Genomic DNA, 18,761 nt, shown 5'->3' on the forward strand with positions numbered 1-18,761 from the left:
AGGAGCAGGCCTGGCGAGCCCACGACGCGCCGGGCCTGTTCTTTGCGGTGCGGCGAAAGGAGCAGGCCCAACATATCTTTGACGTGTTGAGCCTGCTCTTCTCGCTGTGGTGTGGGCTCCCCCCCCGCCTTCAGCTTTGGTGCGGGCAGAAGAGCAGGGCCGCCGCATCTCCGACGAGGCGGCCCTGCTCTTCTGGCCGCGTCAAAGCCTTCCCGCCACCCCCCTCCCTGCCCAAGGTCCTGGGCTGTCACGATTAGCCTCTTATAAAACCCTCTGAAGGTGCCTATTAGCCAAGATAGAAAGACAAGGCAAGAGTGAACTAGAAACCCGATCGGGAAGTGAAATTCTTTGTTCATCCAAATAGGCTTCCTGGATCCCCTATCATGTTTTCATCTTGCCAGAATAGCCATGGCTGGAGAATGTAAGAACTCTTGTTTAAGGAGGGACAATACATCACTTGCTCCTTTCTCTTCCAGCATTCTGGTCCACAGATGTCTCATCATGTCCCTGAATTTATTAAAGTCCATCCTACGAAGCATACACGTTTGACTATGAACTTCCTTAGCCCCCCCCCCTCTCAAAAGGAATTCTAGGACATGGTGATCATATACAAGGGGGGAACTGTGAGACTTGAAGTGAGCGATCCCATTTCACCCCCAACCACTAAGGTTAGCAGAACTTAGAGAACTTATCACACACCTTGGAGGCTGGTTGCAATGGTTGTGGTGTCTGGGAACTGTTTTAAATCTGGAGCATTGCCTGATATCTGTTGCTGCTGGGCCTGGAGCATCTCCTGGCATCTACTGCTGCCAGCTTTCTAGATTCAAAGTAAGGGATTTGTCTGCTGGCAACTTTAATTAACCCTCTCAGTGGATTTAAAAAAAATGATTTTAGATTTTTCTGCAAGTCTGGGGGGTCAGGGTCCTATAAGTTTGCAGGAAAATCCATTCAATGTCAATACAACCCCAATCTGTTGACAGAAACCACACGAGAAACATATATATAAATGTGGTGCTGGGAATATTAAGCATCTGATAAGGCTCTCTGACAGGTAAGTAGGTTGTTAATTCAACCTTGTTTTAATCCTCTTTAAATAACTTTATTGTGAAAACTTGGAAAACCATTTAAAATAAGACAGTGTTTTGGCTCCTGTTGCATCAGTAGCATACCCTAAGATTTTCCCAAGCCAGCCCCAGTTTTTGCTCCAGCTCTTAGCAGTGGAACTAGGTTTGCTGTTCCTGGGTATATGAAACTTCTAAAGAGAAGTCTATACATATTAAATGCAAAGAAAAAAATATTCATGTTTTTAGACTGGCAAGATATGCTAGCAGTCCTGCACATAATGATGCAAGCAAAGGAATACATTGAAACATGTCATATCATCAGTTATATATATTTAGAAAGTAATAACAAAGTTATTGCCATTGGCAGGCAGGAAAGCTTGTCAGATATAATCTCACCATTTATTTACATATCACACCTTTTGTTTCTTATAGATTTTCAACATATTTGCATAAAATTGGTTTCAATCCTGCAGCTGGGTAAACTTTCACATTCCACCCTAGAAGAAAACCAGGAGACTTTCAGACTCCACCTGAGTTCGCACCTTTTATCATCAGCCAGGTAAATAACAGCAACTGAGTTGTCACAACCTAGTAAGCCCATCTCTCAGTCAAAGAAGGAAACCAGATTGGTCTGGCAGGACTGTTGGAGACAAACCTGTGCTGACTTCCCTAGATCAAGAAATTGTCCTTCAGATGTTTGCTGATCACCCCCTCTAAAATCTCCTCCATTATCTTCCTTGCAACTGAGGTCAGACTCACTGCCCTGTACATTCCCAGATAATCTCTCCTCCTTTTTTTGAGGACTGGGATAACATTTCCTCCAGTCTGCTGTCACACCTCCAATCCTCCAAGAAATCCTGAAAATGAGGGTCAAAGGTTCTTTGGGCACTCTCAAAGAAAGCTCTTTGGAAAGTTCTTTTGAGCACTCTCGAAGACTCAATAAGGAAGGAAGGCATAACAAAGAATATTTCATGGCACTAGTTTGGTTCCAAAGGTACCTTTCTCCTAGGACTGGAACCTTTTTCTGCTATCTTCAGAGATGCAAGAGATGTGCTCCACCAGAAGAAGCTTGGCTACATCACATTCATATAATTAACAGTAACAATACCTTTGTTACATTTCCATTTATCACAATATCAATTTATGTCTATAACACTTATAGGAACACAGGAGTGGCAATTAGTGAACAGTACTTTAGAAAACCCAAAATAGCTAGCTATTCGACAAGAACAAAGGCTTTTTTAAAATCGTAGCCCCAACCAGGTGGAATGTTCTCTAGTGGGACCTAAATTCTGCAAACGTTATTCTTGCTCCAGGCATTCTGTTGAGGCAATCTTACCGGGCCTATTGTCAGCTTCTCTGATTGTCATTGACAGAGCACCAGTGTATTAAATTGTTTTAACGAGTACTTATATTTTTATTTACACTTTGTATTTAACTGAACTGCCTGAGACCCAATTGATGGAGGAGGGGGTGGGATAAACATTGACATAAAAACTTGATATATCTATTTCCATTTCACCCCAAACAACACCACTAGTCAGTAGTTATTTACCGGTATAAATGATTATTGTCTTCAAAATCCTCTTTGCCCCATTTTCCTTTGACATCTTCAATAACATGATTCTTCAGGAACTTTTTAAGGAGCTGAACTGTTTGAGCACGAGTAACTTCTGGGCTAAAATTCTGATTGTGCCTCAGCAGTCTGTGCAACCAGTCTACTGCCTCTGATGCTGTGAAGCAACGCTCGTAGCTTTTGAAGTGACAGCGATGCTTCCGTAACGGCATGCCACCTCGAAAGAGTTCAATCGTTTCATTCCACTGGAAGAGGAAAACAGATAATCACAAAAGCTTAGGAAACTATCCTGATTAAAATGTCAAATAAACACTTAATGGTATTAAGCATAGGGACACTGTAATCAACAGAATAATGCACCTTGATCACCTCTAATGTATTTATCATTTAAAAAAAAAATGTATGTGTCTCTTTGTGCCCTCTGGGCACCACCTTCCTTGCACCAATTCTCCGTCCATCACTGCACCCCATCCTCTCAGGCTCACGTCTGTGAATATCTGAACCTCCGGTTGTATGGCAAACTGCTTCCCTTTGCTCACATTGGACTGACTGAGGCTTCTCTTTAGCTACGTTGGTATCACCACCCTCTTTGATGCCTTTATTAAGATCTGATATTGATAAGAATGGAGGAAGGTCTGAAGCTCTCTTGACTGTAGCCTGGCCTACACCACTGTGTCCAGACTGGATATCATCAGTCCCATCATAATGGCTAGTTCTAGCACCTGCATATGACCACTTTGCATGATCTTCTTGGCTAAGTTTCTTATCTTAATCTGTTTCTTTTTTGTGATAAACAATGTCATTTGTTTTGTGTTGATCAAAACTCCTATGTGTTTTATGACCTGAGCTGGAGTCATATAACTCTTGGCCAGATTGACCACAAAGCTGAATTCCTGGAAAATTCTCATGGTTTCCATTGTGTAATGATGTGCTTTCTCCCCTGTTGGCACTCTTAGCAACAACAGGGACCAGCACTAGCTAGGAGAATGTCCGTGGGGCCATGGCTAAACTGAACAGTAATACTTTGTACTGGAAGAGTTTGTTGTCCACGCAAAATCACAGATATTTTCTGTGTCTTGGTGTAATCGTAACATGCAAGTATGGCTCTTTCAGATCTAAGGAAGTCATGTACTTCCTGTATGGCTTCCATAATGACTCCGTGATCTCCCTACAAAGGCAGGAAATGAACTGATCCTAAAGGCGACTCCCACCTGGTGACCACAGAAAGAAGAACTCTGTAAAGTCCTGCCTTCCTGATGGATTGGTGGAAATCACCCAAAGGATGTCCTTACCCCCTAGAGGAAGAATGAGGCATACAAGCCAACCAACTTTAACATATTGCTTGACTACAGTCCCTAGCTTCAATTAATGAAAACTTTATTGACTGAAAATTGAGATGCCCGTTTATAGTTCTCATGACTAACAGGAACACCTATTATCTATGACAGATAATTTTTTAAAGCTGTCTAAAGACCATAGAATAATAGAGTTGGAAGGCACCTCATGAGTCATCTAGTCCAACCCCCTGCACTATGCAGAACACTCACATCCCAATCGCTCATCTACTGTAACCTGCCACCCCTTTGCCTTCAGTCCATTCTATACACAGTCACCTAGATTCCACTTTTAATGGAGGTAATGTGCCTTTTAAAATGTCTGAAATAAAGAGTACAGGTAACAATTAACTGTCACAGATTCATTAACTCATCCACAAGCCATGCTTTGGAGTAGACATGTCAGAGATATGGCCTGGCAGCCAAAATCAGCCCATCCAAACTTATCCAGCCTGCAAGCAACTGGACTGTGGACCAAAAGAGCCTGTGTTAGGGTAATATAACCCTTGCTGAGGTCCCTGCCTTTCCCAAATGTGAGTCCTCCCCAGGTCACCTACCAGATCTCCAGGGATTGCCCAACTGGAGTTGGCAACCAAAAGAGGCAAGGAAGGCTCATTTGATTCCAAACTCTGCGCAACCAGTCCCTTGGGGCTGCCTGCAATTGGGAAAATGCTGATTGGGCTTAGGGAGGTAGGCCCAAAGAAATTCTGCCTGCCACACATGAACAGCCAGCTGCTTTCGCCAAGGCACCAGGGCCTACTGCCACCTCCTCTGGCCAGAGTGCATTTGGCTCCTGCCTCTGCTGCCTGGATTGCTGGACAGTTGCCTGGCTGTTCATGTGTGGCTGGCAGAATCTCTTTGGCCCCACCTCCCTGAGACCAACCAAGCGGCTTCCCAATTGCAGGCAGCTCAGAGAAGGCACTTGGAGGCACAGACACCTGTGGAAAGCCACTTGCCAGCTCACCAAATGTGCCTAATTATGTTAGTGTGTCAATGAAATGACTGGCCAGAGAGAAAAGCCGGTGCTTATGTAAGGGGTGCAGTGCGTGCAGAACACCAAGGGTTGTGGGTAGAAGAGGCCTACTGACCCAGGTGTATATAACTCCTCTCCTGTCTCCCTTCCCCCAGCAGTGCAGGGAGGATAAAATAAGCAGTGAAGCCAAAATGTATGCACACTCGCTCCCCAGACTCCCTGCACATAAGCACTGCCTAATGTAACAGTCTGAGTGGAAGTGGGGAGGGTGGAGTGAGAGGAAGGTCAGAGACAGGAGCAGGCATTGAGAAAAGCATTCTGGGTTTGCCCATGGCAGAGGCAGGCACTGTATGTGTGTCTGTGCGCTTGAGCAGTAATATAGTGGGTGGCTGCACAATGCTGTGGAGCTGTCAGGAAATAACAATCTGAAAAAGATGTATTAAAAGGAAGCTGGCGTCTTTGAAGAGCAGCAGCACTTGAAGATGAATAATAAAGAAAATGAATTTAAACGGTGAAAAAAGTAGAGTTCTGCCTTTAGGTAGAAAAAAAATCAAATGCATCACTACAGGATGGGGGAGACTTGTCAGTCATACGTGAAAAGGATCTGGGGGTCTTAGTAGACCAGACACGGAACATGAGTCAGCAGTGTGACTCGGTAGCTGAAAAGGCAAACGGGATTTTGGGCTGTATTAAAAGAAATACAGTGTCCAGATGATGCAGTGATTTTACCACTTTGCTCTGGTTAGACCTCACTTGGAGTACTGTGTTCAGTTTTGGGCACCACAACTGAAGGTGTAGAGAAACTGGAGCGTGTCCAGAGGAGGTCTACACAGATAGTGGGGGGTTTGGAAACCAAGTTGTATGAGGAAAGGTTGAGGGAGATTGGTCGGTTTAGCCTGGAGAGAGAGCGACTAAGAGGTGATATGATAACTATCTTCAAATACTTGAAGGGCTATCATATGGAACAGAGTTGTTTTCTGTTGCCCCAGAGGCTTGGATCAGAACCAGTGGGCTGAATTCAAAATAATTTTCGGCTAAATATCTGGAAGAAGTTCCTGACACCTAGAGCAGTTCCTTAGTGGAAAAGGCTTCCTTGGGAGGTGGTGAGTTCTCCTTCTTTGTAAGTCTTTAAGTAGAGGCTAGATGGTCATCTGGCAGAAATGCCGGTTTTATTAACTAAGGCAGATTGTGAATGGGTGGGCAGGAAGGGATGTTCCAGTGTTTGTCTCTTGTGGCCCTTCCTTGCATACCCAATACTAATTGGGATGGTAGGTGAATTTCCTCCAGGCCAGGCTGGATTCTGGAGTTTTGGATGAGGGAAAACTTCAGCATGAAATTGGGGTCACTGTGGGTGTGCAAGGAGTTAGACTAGATGACCCTGGAGATACCAACTCTATGATTCTATTATTCTAAGATGGCTCCTCATGCTGGGGAGCATTACAATTCCCCTAATGGTTGAAACTTGTTCCTGAATTTGGGCCTTTGACAGAGGAAGGTGTGGGACTGTGTGGCTGCCTCATCCCTTCTCTTCAGGCTGTTGACTGTAGCTGTTTTTTTCTGGGCAGGTCCATTTGGCTTCATTTGGCTGATGCTACTTAGCAACCTGTGGCAAGAGAATGAAGCACTTCATGCTTCAACTCATCAAAGCTTCCATAATGTGCCTCTAGCTGTTGCATCCTGGCAGTCAAGCAGTAGCTTTCTGTGTTGTGTAAAACCTCTTGTACATCTCAAGCAAAGGGTGGTTAGTTAAGTGCTGGGGGGGGGGGGGGGAGAATCATGGTCAGTGACAAAATTTCTCCAGTACCTAGCATTACATTTAATTGTGCACATGGCCTGACCCAACAATGTGACATTTATGTCAGATCTGTTGAATAGGCAAGAGGTGCAGTGTGCATAAATGAGCAGAATATAAAGGGTTTACATGCGGCATCAGAAAAAAAATGTGTATTTAGCTCAGAGAGCACAGGAACTTCCTGATGATTTTCAAAATATCTCCTCCAGTATCCTGATTGGCTCAACAGGAGACTTCTTACTTTTTGAGCACACTTCCTCCCTGCTTGCCTCCAGTTGTTGAACAGAAGAATGAGAGCAGTCAACAACTAGAACAGTTAGTTAGGTCTCTTTCTCTCTCTTTTTTATTTTTTAAGCATCCTGGTGCTGTACTCTGCACATTCCAACTCTGCCAACAAGATTGGCCCTTGTGACAAACAAATTTGACACCTCTGCTTTAGGGTTCACATTTTCTGCTATAAATGATCAGGTGCTAAGTAGAGGGAGAAATCAGCTTATATATGTATGCAACAGCCATATGAGAAATTCTGCTCTGGAAACAAATGCTTAGCAACCTGATAGACAACAGTCTACAACAGCAAATAATTCTGGGGCATGACACTTGAAATCTCTAAGCTCAGATTCTGGTATGTTCACAGGGAACCACTTTCCTCAGAAGGTCAGCGGAAACCATAGCAGCCTTTACCCTGTTGTTTAACAAGAGCAAGAACTGCTCGATACACTGAGGCTTCTGGGGGAACTGGCCAAAACTGCATAGAAAAACATCTCATTCCTAATTGTATTGTTGAGCATACTGATCAATGAAATGGGAAGGATAGGGTACTGTACCCATGCAAACACAGATTACATACTGCTAGACGAATAAAGCCAAAATAAGTGATGACATCACTGGACAGAGAGTTGCCAACTTTTACATTGGCCCTTACATTGGGAGCGATCGAGGGCAAAAGAAGAAGGGGACGACAGAGAATGAGGTGGCTGGATGGAGTCACTGAAGCAGTAGGTGAAAACTTAAATGGACTCCGGGGAATGGTAGAGGACAGGAAGGCCTGGAGGATCATTGTCCATGGGGCCGCGATGGGTCGGACACGACTTCGCACCTAACAATAACAACAACATTGGCCCTTCTAGTTGTACCTTTAGTATCAGTCTGATCTGCAACCAATTATCAGTTAATGTTATTTACCTTTGTGCCATAAATAGCTTCACCTATGGAGAGAATCCATAAGTAGGGGCTCTAGAGCTATTTATTATGCCTTCAAATATGATGGACTGATTTAATAAGCTGAACGAATCTGCTGAGTAATATTTGTCTGCACCAACAACTATGAGCCAATCAGTTCTGAAAGTGTTCATCATCTTTAAACCTTTTGGTTTTGGCTTGCAGGGTCCGGAAGCCTCTGGATCCAGCTCCCTTGTCATCACTGTCTTTTCTCTCTATTGGCTAACTGGAGCACTTCTGCTGTTCCAAACAGCATTATGTTATTTTAGGCAATTTCATGTAAAATCTGGAATATGCTGTCTTAATGTAAGAAAAATAAATTTCTTTCATATTTGTACAGATACCTAAGTAGCCTAAATGTCTTTCCAGGTGCCTAACAAGTCTCCTACAGAAGGAACTAGCATTCTAATTTGTGGGTGTCTTATTTGATTGACTATCCTGGAGACTGGAGTGATAGGTAATTTGATCCTAATTGTAGTTTTCTTGTTCTGAAAGCTTCCTTCCAGCACAACAGCTTCCTTAAAGAAAGATCTAATTTTGGAATACAGTGCATTTACCCCCAAAAGAAATTAGTCTGAAATCACTCTTGCTCTCTACTGTTCAACTACTGTACACAGAATGAATGGTTAAAATTTCCAGTTCGGCTAAAGAAATCAGTACCTGACACTGTACAAAGTTGACTAATGATTGTTTAATGTCCTTCAGATTTGCAAACCACTTTCTTATATTCAAAAATCAGAATTCAGACATTTCCTTGTTTAAATTACTAAAGAGGGAGAAATTCAAGACTATTATTAAATTGGCAGATTCTCATTCTATCTGCTTAGAAGTGGGTGCCCCCAGTTGACCTAGAGTTAGAGATATAAATTAATACCTACTGTTTAGTTTGTATGGAAATCTCTACTAGCAGGTTTCTGCATCTGTATCAACTACACAGAACTTCTCTTACTATACCTATTTCCAGCTTACTCTGTCATCTGACCAGCATCATATTAAAACAGAATATTCAGAAACCAGTATTAATCAAATTTGATTCAGTGACCCCAGAATTGCCACAACACGCAATTCCATTAAACTGTGATATGTAAACTCACTTGCCTGTTGGCCTTTAAATTCCGATTAATATTTATTTTGAAACTTCAACATAAAACCTGACTAAACTAGAGGCAGGGGAGAAAGTGACGAGATCTCAGCTCTGCATTTATTTTTGTTGTATGTGTTTATTTTGTATATATGTATAGGGGTTTTCAAGGCATATTACAACATATTGACAAAAAAATATAAAATGACATAATCAGTACAATTCAATGGCAAAGAAAAGTTCCCAATTATATAAAATGCAGAGCACAATTCCCTGCAAGCTACTCCAGCAGTAAGTACTTTAGTTATAGGTAAAGGAAAACAGAGATACCCTAAATCAGGGGTAGTCAGCCTGTGGTCCTCCAGATGTTCATGGACTACAATTCCCATGAGCCCCAATTCCCATGAGCCCCAATTCCCAAACACGTTTGCTGGCAGGGGCTCATGGGAATTGTAGTCCATGAACATCTGGAGGACCACAGGTTGACTACCCCTGCCCTAAATGGTGGCGGGGAGGCATCAACACGATTTCATGGGAGAAAGCTGAATAAGGAATAAGATGGCATGGATAAAAACAACAAATGACCAGAGAAATCTCATTATAGGTGCAGCTATCTTAACAAAACCTGTGACTCCCTACACATATAGCTGTTAACTGGTTTAGTAAGTATTCTATACATTTCTTCCTGGTGAGATTTGATCCTTACATTAAACATATCCCTTTTTCCTTCCTCTTCCACAAACGCTCAATCATGTTGTTTCTGCTTATCTTCCCTTTCCACCATCATAAAATGCAAAGTAAAGATGCAGTCATAAACTCCACATGGGAAAAGTAATCAGGTTCATGAATGATTATGCTGGAATCAAACCAAAGGTGTTGCACTGCTTTGTTCTTGCACTGCTAATTCCCTGGAATTATTAAATGCAACCATCCTGCAGCTTAGAAGAGATCTTGGGCAGGCCAGCACAACTTCCAGCTACTGGGAACTTTTCCAGGGTCCTCCAGCTGCCTCTTTCCACCTGAGTGCTGAAAACCAGTCAACAATTTAAAGAGGAGCATAACCCTGAGCACCTGCAGAGTGAAAGGCCAAAATGGATCTGGCTACGCCCCTCCTGCCACCATGCCCCCTTCATTGACAAAGGGCCACAGAGCGAAGCTGGAGAAACAGAAAACACTACTTTGTTTCTCCTTGCTGGCAGTGCCCCACAGGATCCAGTAGGCAAGGACGGGCACTCTAGGAGCCAGCAAGGCAAAGGCGAACACTGCCATGCTTCCCCACTTGAAACATGCCATGCTTCAGCCATCACTGCTTGATGACAAACACCGCTGGGCTTCTACTCTTTCTAGAATCACGGAGTTGGAAGGTAACTCCAGGGTCATCTAGTCCAGGGGTAGTCAAACCTGTGGTCCTCCAGATGTTCATGGACTACAATTCCATTTGCTGGTAGGGGCTCATGGGAATTGTAGTGCATGAACATCTGGAGGACCACAGGTTGACTACCCCTGATCTAGTCAAACCTCCTGCACAATGCAGTAACTCAGAACTACCTGCCCACCCACAGTGACCCCAATTTCGTGCTGAACTGACCTCTCATCCAAAAATCTCCAGAATCTAGCCTAGCCTGGAGGAAATTCACCTACCATCCCACAGCGGCAATTAGCAATTCCCTGGGTATGCATGAAGGACCACAAGAGACGAACACTGCCCACGCACTCACAATCTGCCCAAGTTCATAAAATCAGCATTTCTGTCCTCTCTGGACTGAGCACAGTGGACTTGGCGCAGAGGAGTACAGGCAAGGTCATGATCCTCTCTGGTGATTACTTCTCACTGTGACCCTCTTCACCAGCTGCATCATGCCTGGAGCAGCGCAGGGCAAAGCTGAGCATGGCTGTGCCCATGCTAGGCAGGGAAGAGTCCAAGTGCAAAACCAGGGACAACTGAAGTCAAGCACCACTGTGCCCACACACTGGATCACTGGGCACACATTGTGCCAGCAGAAAAAAGCCAGGCACTACCGTGCCAACTTGCTGGGTTAGGCATCAGGGGACCCAGAAAGAGTACTGTTGCTGCTTGCACAGGGTGAAGTCAAGATTCAAGTGGGTAGCCTTGTTGGTCAGAAGTAGCACAACAAAAATAGAGCCCAATAGCACCTTTAAGGCCAACAAAGATTTATTCAAGGCGTGAGCTTGCAAATGTCTGAGGAAAAGTGCATGCACTTGAAAGCTCATGCCTCGATTAAATCTGTTGGTCTTAAAGGTGCTATTAGGCTCCATTCATTTAGAGTGAAGTCGAGTAAGGTTGGGAAACTCCTGGAGATTTGGGGATGAATCTTAGGGAGGACAAGGACCCCAGTGGGGTACAATGCCGTAGAGTCCACCCCCCAAAGCAGCCTTTCTCTCCAGGGGACCTGATCTTTGTTGCTTGGAGGTGAGCCGTAATTCCAGGCGATCCCACCTGGAGGCTGGCATCCCTGGGCCCCTGCTGGCACTTCTCCTGGGCTGCAGCCTCGCACTGCTGAGCCTATGCCCGCCTGCTCCAGAAAGGCTCCCAGCTTCACCCTATGCCCGGGGCACCCGCACTTGACCCCGCAGGCTCCATTTCGGTGTTGGGCGGCGCTTAAGGGCTGGCCAAAGCGCGTTGTTCCCATCCCCTTTCCCTTCTCCGAAACGGCGCCTTCCGCACCCCTCGGCCACTCACCAGCCGCGTCGCTCGGTAGGGGCCAGGCCCCACCAGTCGAGGCTCCATCGGCCGCCCCGGCGGGGCTCCCTCCGCAGCCCGTTTCCACGGAGACCGGACCGACAACAATCGCCCAACTCCCCGGGCAAAGATTTGAATCAGGGGCCGCCGCCTTCGGATTGGGCCGCCTCGCAGTCATGGGGCCGGTAGGGAACTTCCGATTGGCCGCGGCTCTTTCCGAGCCGCTATTAACCCCGCCCATCTTCGAACGGGGCGTTTAAACCTGTTGCGCGAGCGAAGCGCCCCCCCCCTCCCCCGGTCAGCAAACAAACCGTCTTCCGCGAGGCGCCGCCTCGTGCCCTTGGCTGAGATTCCCCACAATTGCCTTTCGCCTAATTAGCTTTCCTGACGGCCGGACGTGAGGAGAGAAAGGGACTATGGGTGGATTTCACAGTTCGTAGTTAGGGTTGGCGGGTCCCTCATGGCCACCGGGGAGAAGTCAGGTTGGGAAAGGCCTGGATTAGGGGATGGAGGCTGGAGAGGACAATGCCATGGTCTCTCCCCCCCCCCCATCCATTTTCCGCAGGGAAACCTGCAGTGTCAAGACGGGCTGGGATCCCCAGGGCCCACCTGGAAGTTGGCATCTCTCTACCAGGGGTGCTACGCTCTGGGCTCTGCTTTGGAGGCAAGGCTTTTCTTGGCAGTTAAGTCGCTTGAAACGACTCGCCTTGCAACGTCTCTCCCCTCCCCCCCCCCCGCAAAGACGTTGTTTAGAAAGCCACTTTAATTCATAGGCACAGTGGTTAGGGTTGGTTTCACCCCCAAACCCTTTCATTAGAATAACACTTAGAATCATGCAGTTGGAAGGGACTTTCAGAGTCATCTAACCAGGGGTAGTCAATGTGTGGTTCTCCAGATGTTTGCTGGCAGGGGCTTATGGGAACTGTAGTCCATGAACATCTGGAGGGCCACACGTTGACTACCCCAATCCAAACTCCTTGTGAATGCAGGAAATTCACAACTACCTGCCCACCCACAGTGACCCCAGGCCCCGTGTCGAGACGATGCCCCCTCCCCCAGACAATTGCCCACCAAAGATCAACAAAGTAGCAGAGGTGCCACTGGACTCCAGCTTTGCTCTGCTGCTTCAGACCAGCAGGACAATCCACTTCAATCTACCTGGCAAGAGAAAGGAGCAGAGTGAGGGCATGCCCTGTTCCGTATGAGCTGTGTTTGGTTAACCAGAAGCAGCACCGTTTTGGTAAAGAAAATTTTAATTCTAGTTAACAGTGCAAAGCATTGGTTAGCTCTGGGAGGAGACATCATACTGCATAGTTATCAAGGGAGAAGTCTTACAGCACCTTACATATTTACTCCAGCATGAACTTTCATGAACTTAGAACTACATTGGAAAAGGAGGCATCAGAGACGGCAGAAAAATTAATCATGCCTCTACTCTTCCCCCACCCTTTGACCTGAGGGGAGGGAGAAACTTTAATACAGTAAGGCTATAATACAGTATCTGTTTTGATGACAAAATAGTTGATGCAGTAATCTGTTCTTTTCCCATTCATATCATTGAATCTCTGCTGTTCAACCTGTTCAGCATATTAAATGCTGGTTTTGTCATATTACATCCAGAATTCTTTTTTTATTGCCTACCCTTCCCAGTAGGCTCAGGGCAGCCTTACTTCAAAAGATACTTACATTCAAATTCTAACCATTTTTTCCCCTGAGGTTTCTATTTAAAGAGGTATGTTGCTAGCATTCAGCTTTAGAAACCTTAACCTCCCCAATATAGTAAGGTATCTTCCAAATACACAATAATTTTGCAGACTTAAGAATCATGGACTTTAATATGGTACAATTTGTACAAAATACATTAGTTTACAGACAGTGTTTTAACAGTGATATTTATGGTCCATAAGTTTTTATTCATTAAATTATATCCCATTTCAGTTAAAAACAGCCTATTACAGTCTTAGCAACATGATGTGCCATTTAAAACCAGTGTATCTTATCAGTGCTCAAAGTACTGCCTTATGCTTACCAGACAGACCTGTATTATATTCATTGTATAGGAATGATATATTTTCAATAAACAGCCATTGTTTATTTCATTCATTTCTGATTCACAGGAAATAATTTCTCATGTGTGCAAAGTTGCTAAAATGACAGGCCAGTGTTTTCAAATCAGTAGACTTTCCCTCCCTCCCACATCAACATTATATCCCAAATAATTTATAGTAAAAATACAAGGCTTTTTTTGTTTGTTTCGGAAAAACATGTACAAAACATACAGGGTGCTGAGCACCAAAACATCTTGATTGTCAAGTAGTACAAGTCAGAAAAACTCAGTTTCCGGCAAAGCACTTCATTCAGCTTTGTTTTTGCTAATACCATTTTTTATATACTTTGGGGGTCTCTTTCCTTTAGTGTAAGCATAGTACCAGAAGTGTAGAAACAGGATTAAAAACACCAGTCCATATAGTCCAATGATGAACATAAAAATGGGATATTGATACGGGCAGTTATCCATGAAGTAGATTTGTCCTATATGGAAGGTAACCATAATGAACTGGATCTAGAACAGAAGAGTGCAAAATCATTGTTATGTATTTCTTTTAGCCAGACATAAAGTACAGGATAAAATGACAGGAGTAGCAAGTTTCCACATCAAACAGCAGACTGTACACAATAGCTTTACAAAGTACAAACTTTTCTTGCAATATTCAGCAGATAGACAAATCCTTTAAGTTTACTCTGTATTCCAGAATGCTAGGATTCCCCTTTTCTCTCATACCAAGAAATTCATTCACACTTAAACAAAACTTTAAAACTTGTAACGACCAAATCAGGAATAAATCACTGGGTAAAGTGAAGCATATGGTTAAATATCAGAAGTATTTTAAAGAACACATTGGATTCAAGTGTGCATATCCCTCCCCACATCCCTACCTCACATTGGAACATGGTTATTTAATTCTGGAGCTGGAAAGTAGGGCTGGTTTCGTACAGTACTAAACCCTTGCTAGAAAACGCTTTATGTAGGAGCTGGTGAGGAATCTGTACCTTGGTATGGGAAAGGAAGAAGCAGTGAGGTGCAGTTTCCCTGGACCTGTATGCTAAGTGTACACATTCACTATCTATTCAATTGTAATTGTAAAACCTAACACATAATCGCGCCATTAAAGCATGAGGGCTAGTAGGGTCTAGTAGCTAGAGAATCAGACAATGACTGCGGAGTCCCAGGTTTAAATCCCCATTACGCCATGAAGCTCACTGGATGACCTTAGGTTAGTTACTCTCTGCCTAACCTGAGTGGTTGTGAAGCTAAAATGGAGGAGGGAGGAATCATCTTGCAAAGCACTTTGGGTCCCTCATTGGGGCGAAAGCAAAATATAAATATTCTAACCAAGTACTGTCTGTCACTGGAGCAATGGTTCTCCACAGAGAAGTTTTCTTCTTTCCTGCTATGTGATAGCCTCTTTAGCAAACAATTCCTGGGACCTTACCCATGGAAAAATATATTTTCTACTAGTATTACCGATCCCTGGGGGTCATTCTGAAGCAAGCAGCTCATTTTAGAATTTTCATTCCTCTCCAACAAGCAAAGTACAGATCACCACAGATTCTGCAAAAAGTATGCAAGACATACGAGAACAGAAGTTCTGATTTATATGCAGTCTCAACCTAGAAAATCTTTCAGGGATTCACCCCCAATACAAATACATACTGACAAGTGTCCATCATTCACAGCATATGCCTTCCATATATATAGCTCCATTTTAAGTCTCTAGCTGAAGGGTCAACAGTTGGGCGCTATGACACCTCAGGGCAGTTAAGATGTCATATATATATATATATATATATATAGTAGGCCATTGAAAAAACTTAATATGGCAAAGTTTTGCTGTCCTAGATTCTCTGCTGTAAATACCAGCATATCAAGCTGCCTAATACTGACTGGAGCCTGGTACTGTTTAATCTGACATGCAGAACTCTCCAAAAACTTTGCCTTAAATGAGAGATCATATGCATTCAAAGTACAGCTTGCTAGTGAATTACATCTATATACTGCACCATTCCAAAACAATTTCAACACAACTTGACCTCTGGAACTATTTTATAGTTTTGGATTAAAATTTCTAGAGCTGACTTGAACCACAATTCACAGCCATTTTTGATTAACCCAGATGGTATAGTTTGATAAAATTTCAGTGAACATTTATCATTGTTTGCTCTTACATTTGAATCTGTGGGTCACAATTCTTGGTTTTACAGATAGTTCACTAAGTGACTTTAGGGCAGGTTTCCATACCTAAACTTCAGCACTCACATCCAGATTAAGAAGCCCCTGAACCCCAGAAGTGGTGCGATCCTTCAGAATATGGTTGGGAAACATAGCTGGGTACATACCCACTGCAGCCTCTCCCCTTCCCCACAGTCTCCAGGCCCTTCATTAGCCATTTTGGGAAGGGGTGTGGGACATGATCACATATATGGTCATATCACCTGAAAATGATCTTATTAATTTATTTTCATTGTTCCCCAAGTTTTCTGTTTTTTTAAAACCCCATTTCCTTTTCTGGACCCTCACATAGACAAGATTTTCCCTATTGAAAAAGCTACAATGACTTTCTAAATGGTTCTGGGCCAAATTTAAGATGTTGACTTTCAGGCCTTAAAAGTTTTAAAACTGTGGTATGTGGAACAGCCTCTCTTCCCATGTGACAAACACACCCTTTAGGATCTGTTGGCAAGGCAGCACCTTGTGTTGCAGGCACCTACCATCTAAAGGAGAGAAGAATTTAGCAACACTTAAATTCAGAATGTTATTTTTAGATGCAGATTTTCACAATCTCTCTTTCTGGGTATACAAGGTATCAATGGGCATACATGTATTCAGATATTTTCTTAAGTCTTCTATGACATGCAAACAAGGTATACAAAACACTGACAGAGATAACAATAGTTATTTATTTATTCTTTAGACTTTTCTTCTGCCCTCAGCAGATTTCTATGGGCAGAACTTGGAACTGAAGCTTGAAATGTTGCTTACAGGTCAAGGAACCCTAAAGAACAGTGTACAAGGGCAAATTTGCAATATAAACGGGGAAATCTGCAAATGTTGCCTTCCTTTGGTTAGTAGAAGGTTACCACTGGATCCAAGCCATGCATAGGTAATATTTGAAAAAAATAATCTATACATAGTTTGAAAGTTACTCACAAGCTGTATAGAAGTCATATGTTTTTTCCACCACAAATACTTATGAAATGATGGTCCCAATGAACTGAGGGCATAGTAGGTGTACATAATGACATGTACAATGGCATTTATCATACCATGAAATGTTCCTAAGCCACCTGTGATGAGAAAAGAACTTGTTATCAGTTATGTACCTACCAAAAACAAATGCATCACCAAACAGACAGATAGCTAAGAAAATATGAGTTCACCTTTCGGGACATAAGAATCATAAGAATGCATAAGAGTGTACAATTCCTGACAAATGAATCCGCTTATGAAACTCCACAACACAGACTAATGTATATTAAGATGTAGGATTCAGCATAAACAGTAAACTTATAGGAGTGCCCCAAGCTGCTAATTAACCAACGCCTATGTGTGGGAAGATTTACAAAGTTTTTCTTTATATACAGTTGTCAAAAATCAACAGAGACAGAGAAAAAAAAAGAGTCAGCAATACAGCTCCATGGAATTCTGCTCCAGGCTCGTTGGCCATAGTTATGCATGCAATTGCAACTCTCCAAGGCATAACAAGTGTCATGCTTAATTTTGCAGGTCCTTGCCTATTATAATACTACTAGGGGCAAAGCCCGTTGGACCCAAGAATACAATGGGCGCTAGGATCTCCATGTGGTGGAAGGAAGGAATGGGGGGAAAGAAGAAAGGAAAGGGGGAAAGGAGGGAGGAAGAAATGGAGGAAAGAAGGAGGGAAGGAAGAGGGGAAGAAAGGGAGGGGGAAGAAAGGGAGAAAAAGGAGGAAGGAAGGAAAGGGGGGAAAGGAAGGAAAGGGGCTACAGAAGGAAGGAAAGGGTCAGGAGGCTCAAAAGCAACACGGGCAACGTTAAGGCTGTCCCCCCCCCCTTTCCACCTTGTGTAGTAACCCTCCTGATGGTAGGCAAGAGTCCAGCTGGCCTGCGTAGCCGTGCTAGCATGAGGCTTGGAGGCAGGCAGCCAGCAGCAAGGCCTCATGTCGTGGGTCCCCCTCTCTTCCAGGCCCTCATCCCTGCCTCCCCATAACAGCAACCCTCCCCCCAGTGCCTAGGCTGGGGCTCACCTCTCCTTCCCTCCCAGCTCCTACCCACCAGCTGCCGGACCTCCCAACTCACCTCTCCACATGTGGCAGCAAGCCCAGGGATTGGGACCCACAACACAAGTCCTTGCTGCCAGCTGCCTGCTCCCAAGCCTCATGCTAGAGCCCCACATGTGGCGGCAAGCCCAGGGATGGATCCCCTTTCCCTCCCTGGCCCAATTAGTTGCTGGCCGACTGCCTTCCCCGCGACTGCAATCCCAGGGCCTCCTTCCCTCCCTTCCAGCTTGTTCACCACCTAGCTCACATCTGGATATCAGCACAGTAGAGTGGGCTGGCACTTCTTCCATGTGGAAAAAGTTTGAGGGGGATGCAGCCAGGGGCGGGACAGCCTACCTGATTGGATGTTCATTGGATGGACAGTCAATCAGAGATGAGACAGCCAGTATAGCCTACCTGATTGGAAGGCAATGAGTCTCAACTCCTCCTAGCACCCTCTTACCTTTTGATTTATATGTTCAGATTCTTGAATTGCTTTCTTAGGAGATGAACAGTTTAACTTGTTTGATAAACATTTTAACTTATGATCTTGGATCAGATTATAAGTTGTATAGAGCTATTTTTCACACATTTATTTCCAATTAAAATTTTTGCAGCAAGTATTCCAGAATTTTCTAGTATGGTTTTAAATGAAAGTCAGTTCCCCCACCTCTCATTTGGTGAGCAAGCACAATTAATCAAACTTCTAAGGTTTCTACATGT

At 44.1% G+C, this 18,761-nt stretch overlaps 2 protein-coding genes across 3 annotated transcripts in view; both read right to left on the reverse strand.

Annotated features, from left to right (window-relative positions):
- Positions 1–11,914, reverse strand: part of DEPDC1B (DEP domain containing 1B) — a 37,543-nt gene extending 25,629 nt beyond the window's left edge. The window contains exons 1-2 of one of the 2 annotated variants that reach the window (XM_077347196.1): positions 11,743–11,914; positions 2,620–2,885 (exon numbers count right to left, since the gene is read on the reverse strand). In XM_077347196.1, the coding sequence (XP_077203311.1) occupies positions 2,620–2,885; positions 11,743–11,790 (314 nt within the window). In that variant the 5' untranslated portion in view covers positions 11,791–11,914. The remainder of the gene's footprint in view (positions 1–2,619; positions 2,886–11,742) is intronic. The other variant, XM_077347195.1, reaches the window with a different exon arrangement.
- A 1,644-nt stretch (positions 11,915–13,558) lies between these two features.
- ELOVL7 (ELOVL fatty acid elongase 7) overlaps positions 13,559–18,761 on the reverse strand; it is a 56,634-nt gene continuing 51,431 nt past the window's right edge. The window contains exons 7-8 of the mRNA XM_077347198.1: positions 16,952–17,088; positions 13,559–14,305 (exon numbers count right to left, since the gene is read on the reverse strand). Of these exons, the coding sequence (XP_077203313.1) occupies positions 14,096–14,305; positions 16,952–17,088 (347 nt within the window). The 3' untranslated portion in view covers positions 13,559–14,095. The remainder of the gene's footprint in view (positions 14,306–16,951; positions 17,089–18,761) is intronic.

This window comes from Paroedura picta, chromosome 7 (genome assembly GCF_049243985.1).
Source record: "Paroedura picta isolate Pp20150507F chromosome 7, Ppicta_v3.0, whole genome shotgun sequence".
Lineage (NCBI taxonomy): Eukaryota > Metazoa > Chordata > Lepidosauria > Squamata > Gekkonidae > Paroedura > Paroedura picta.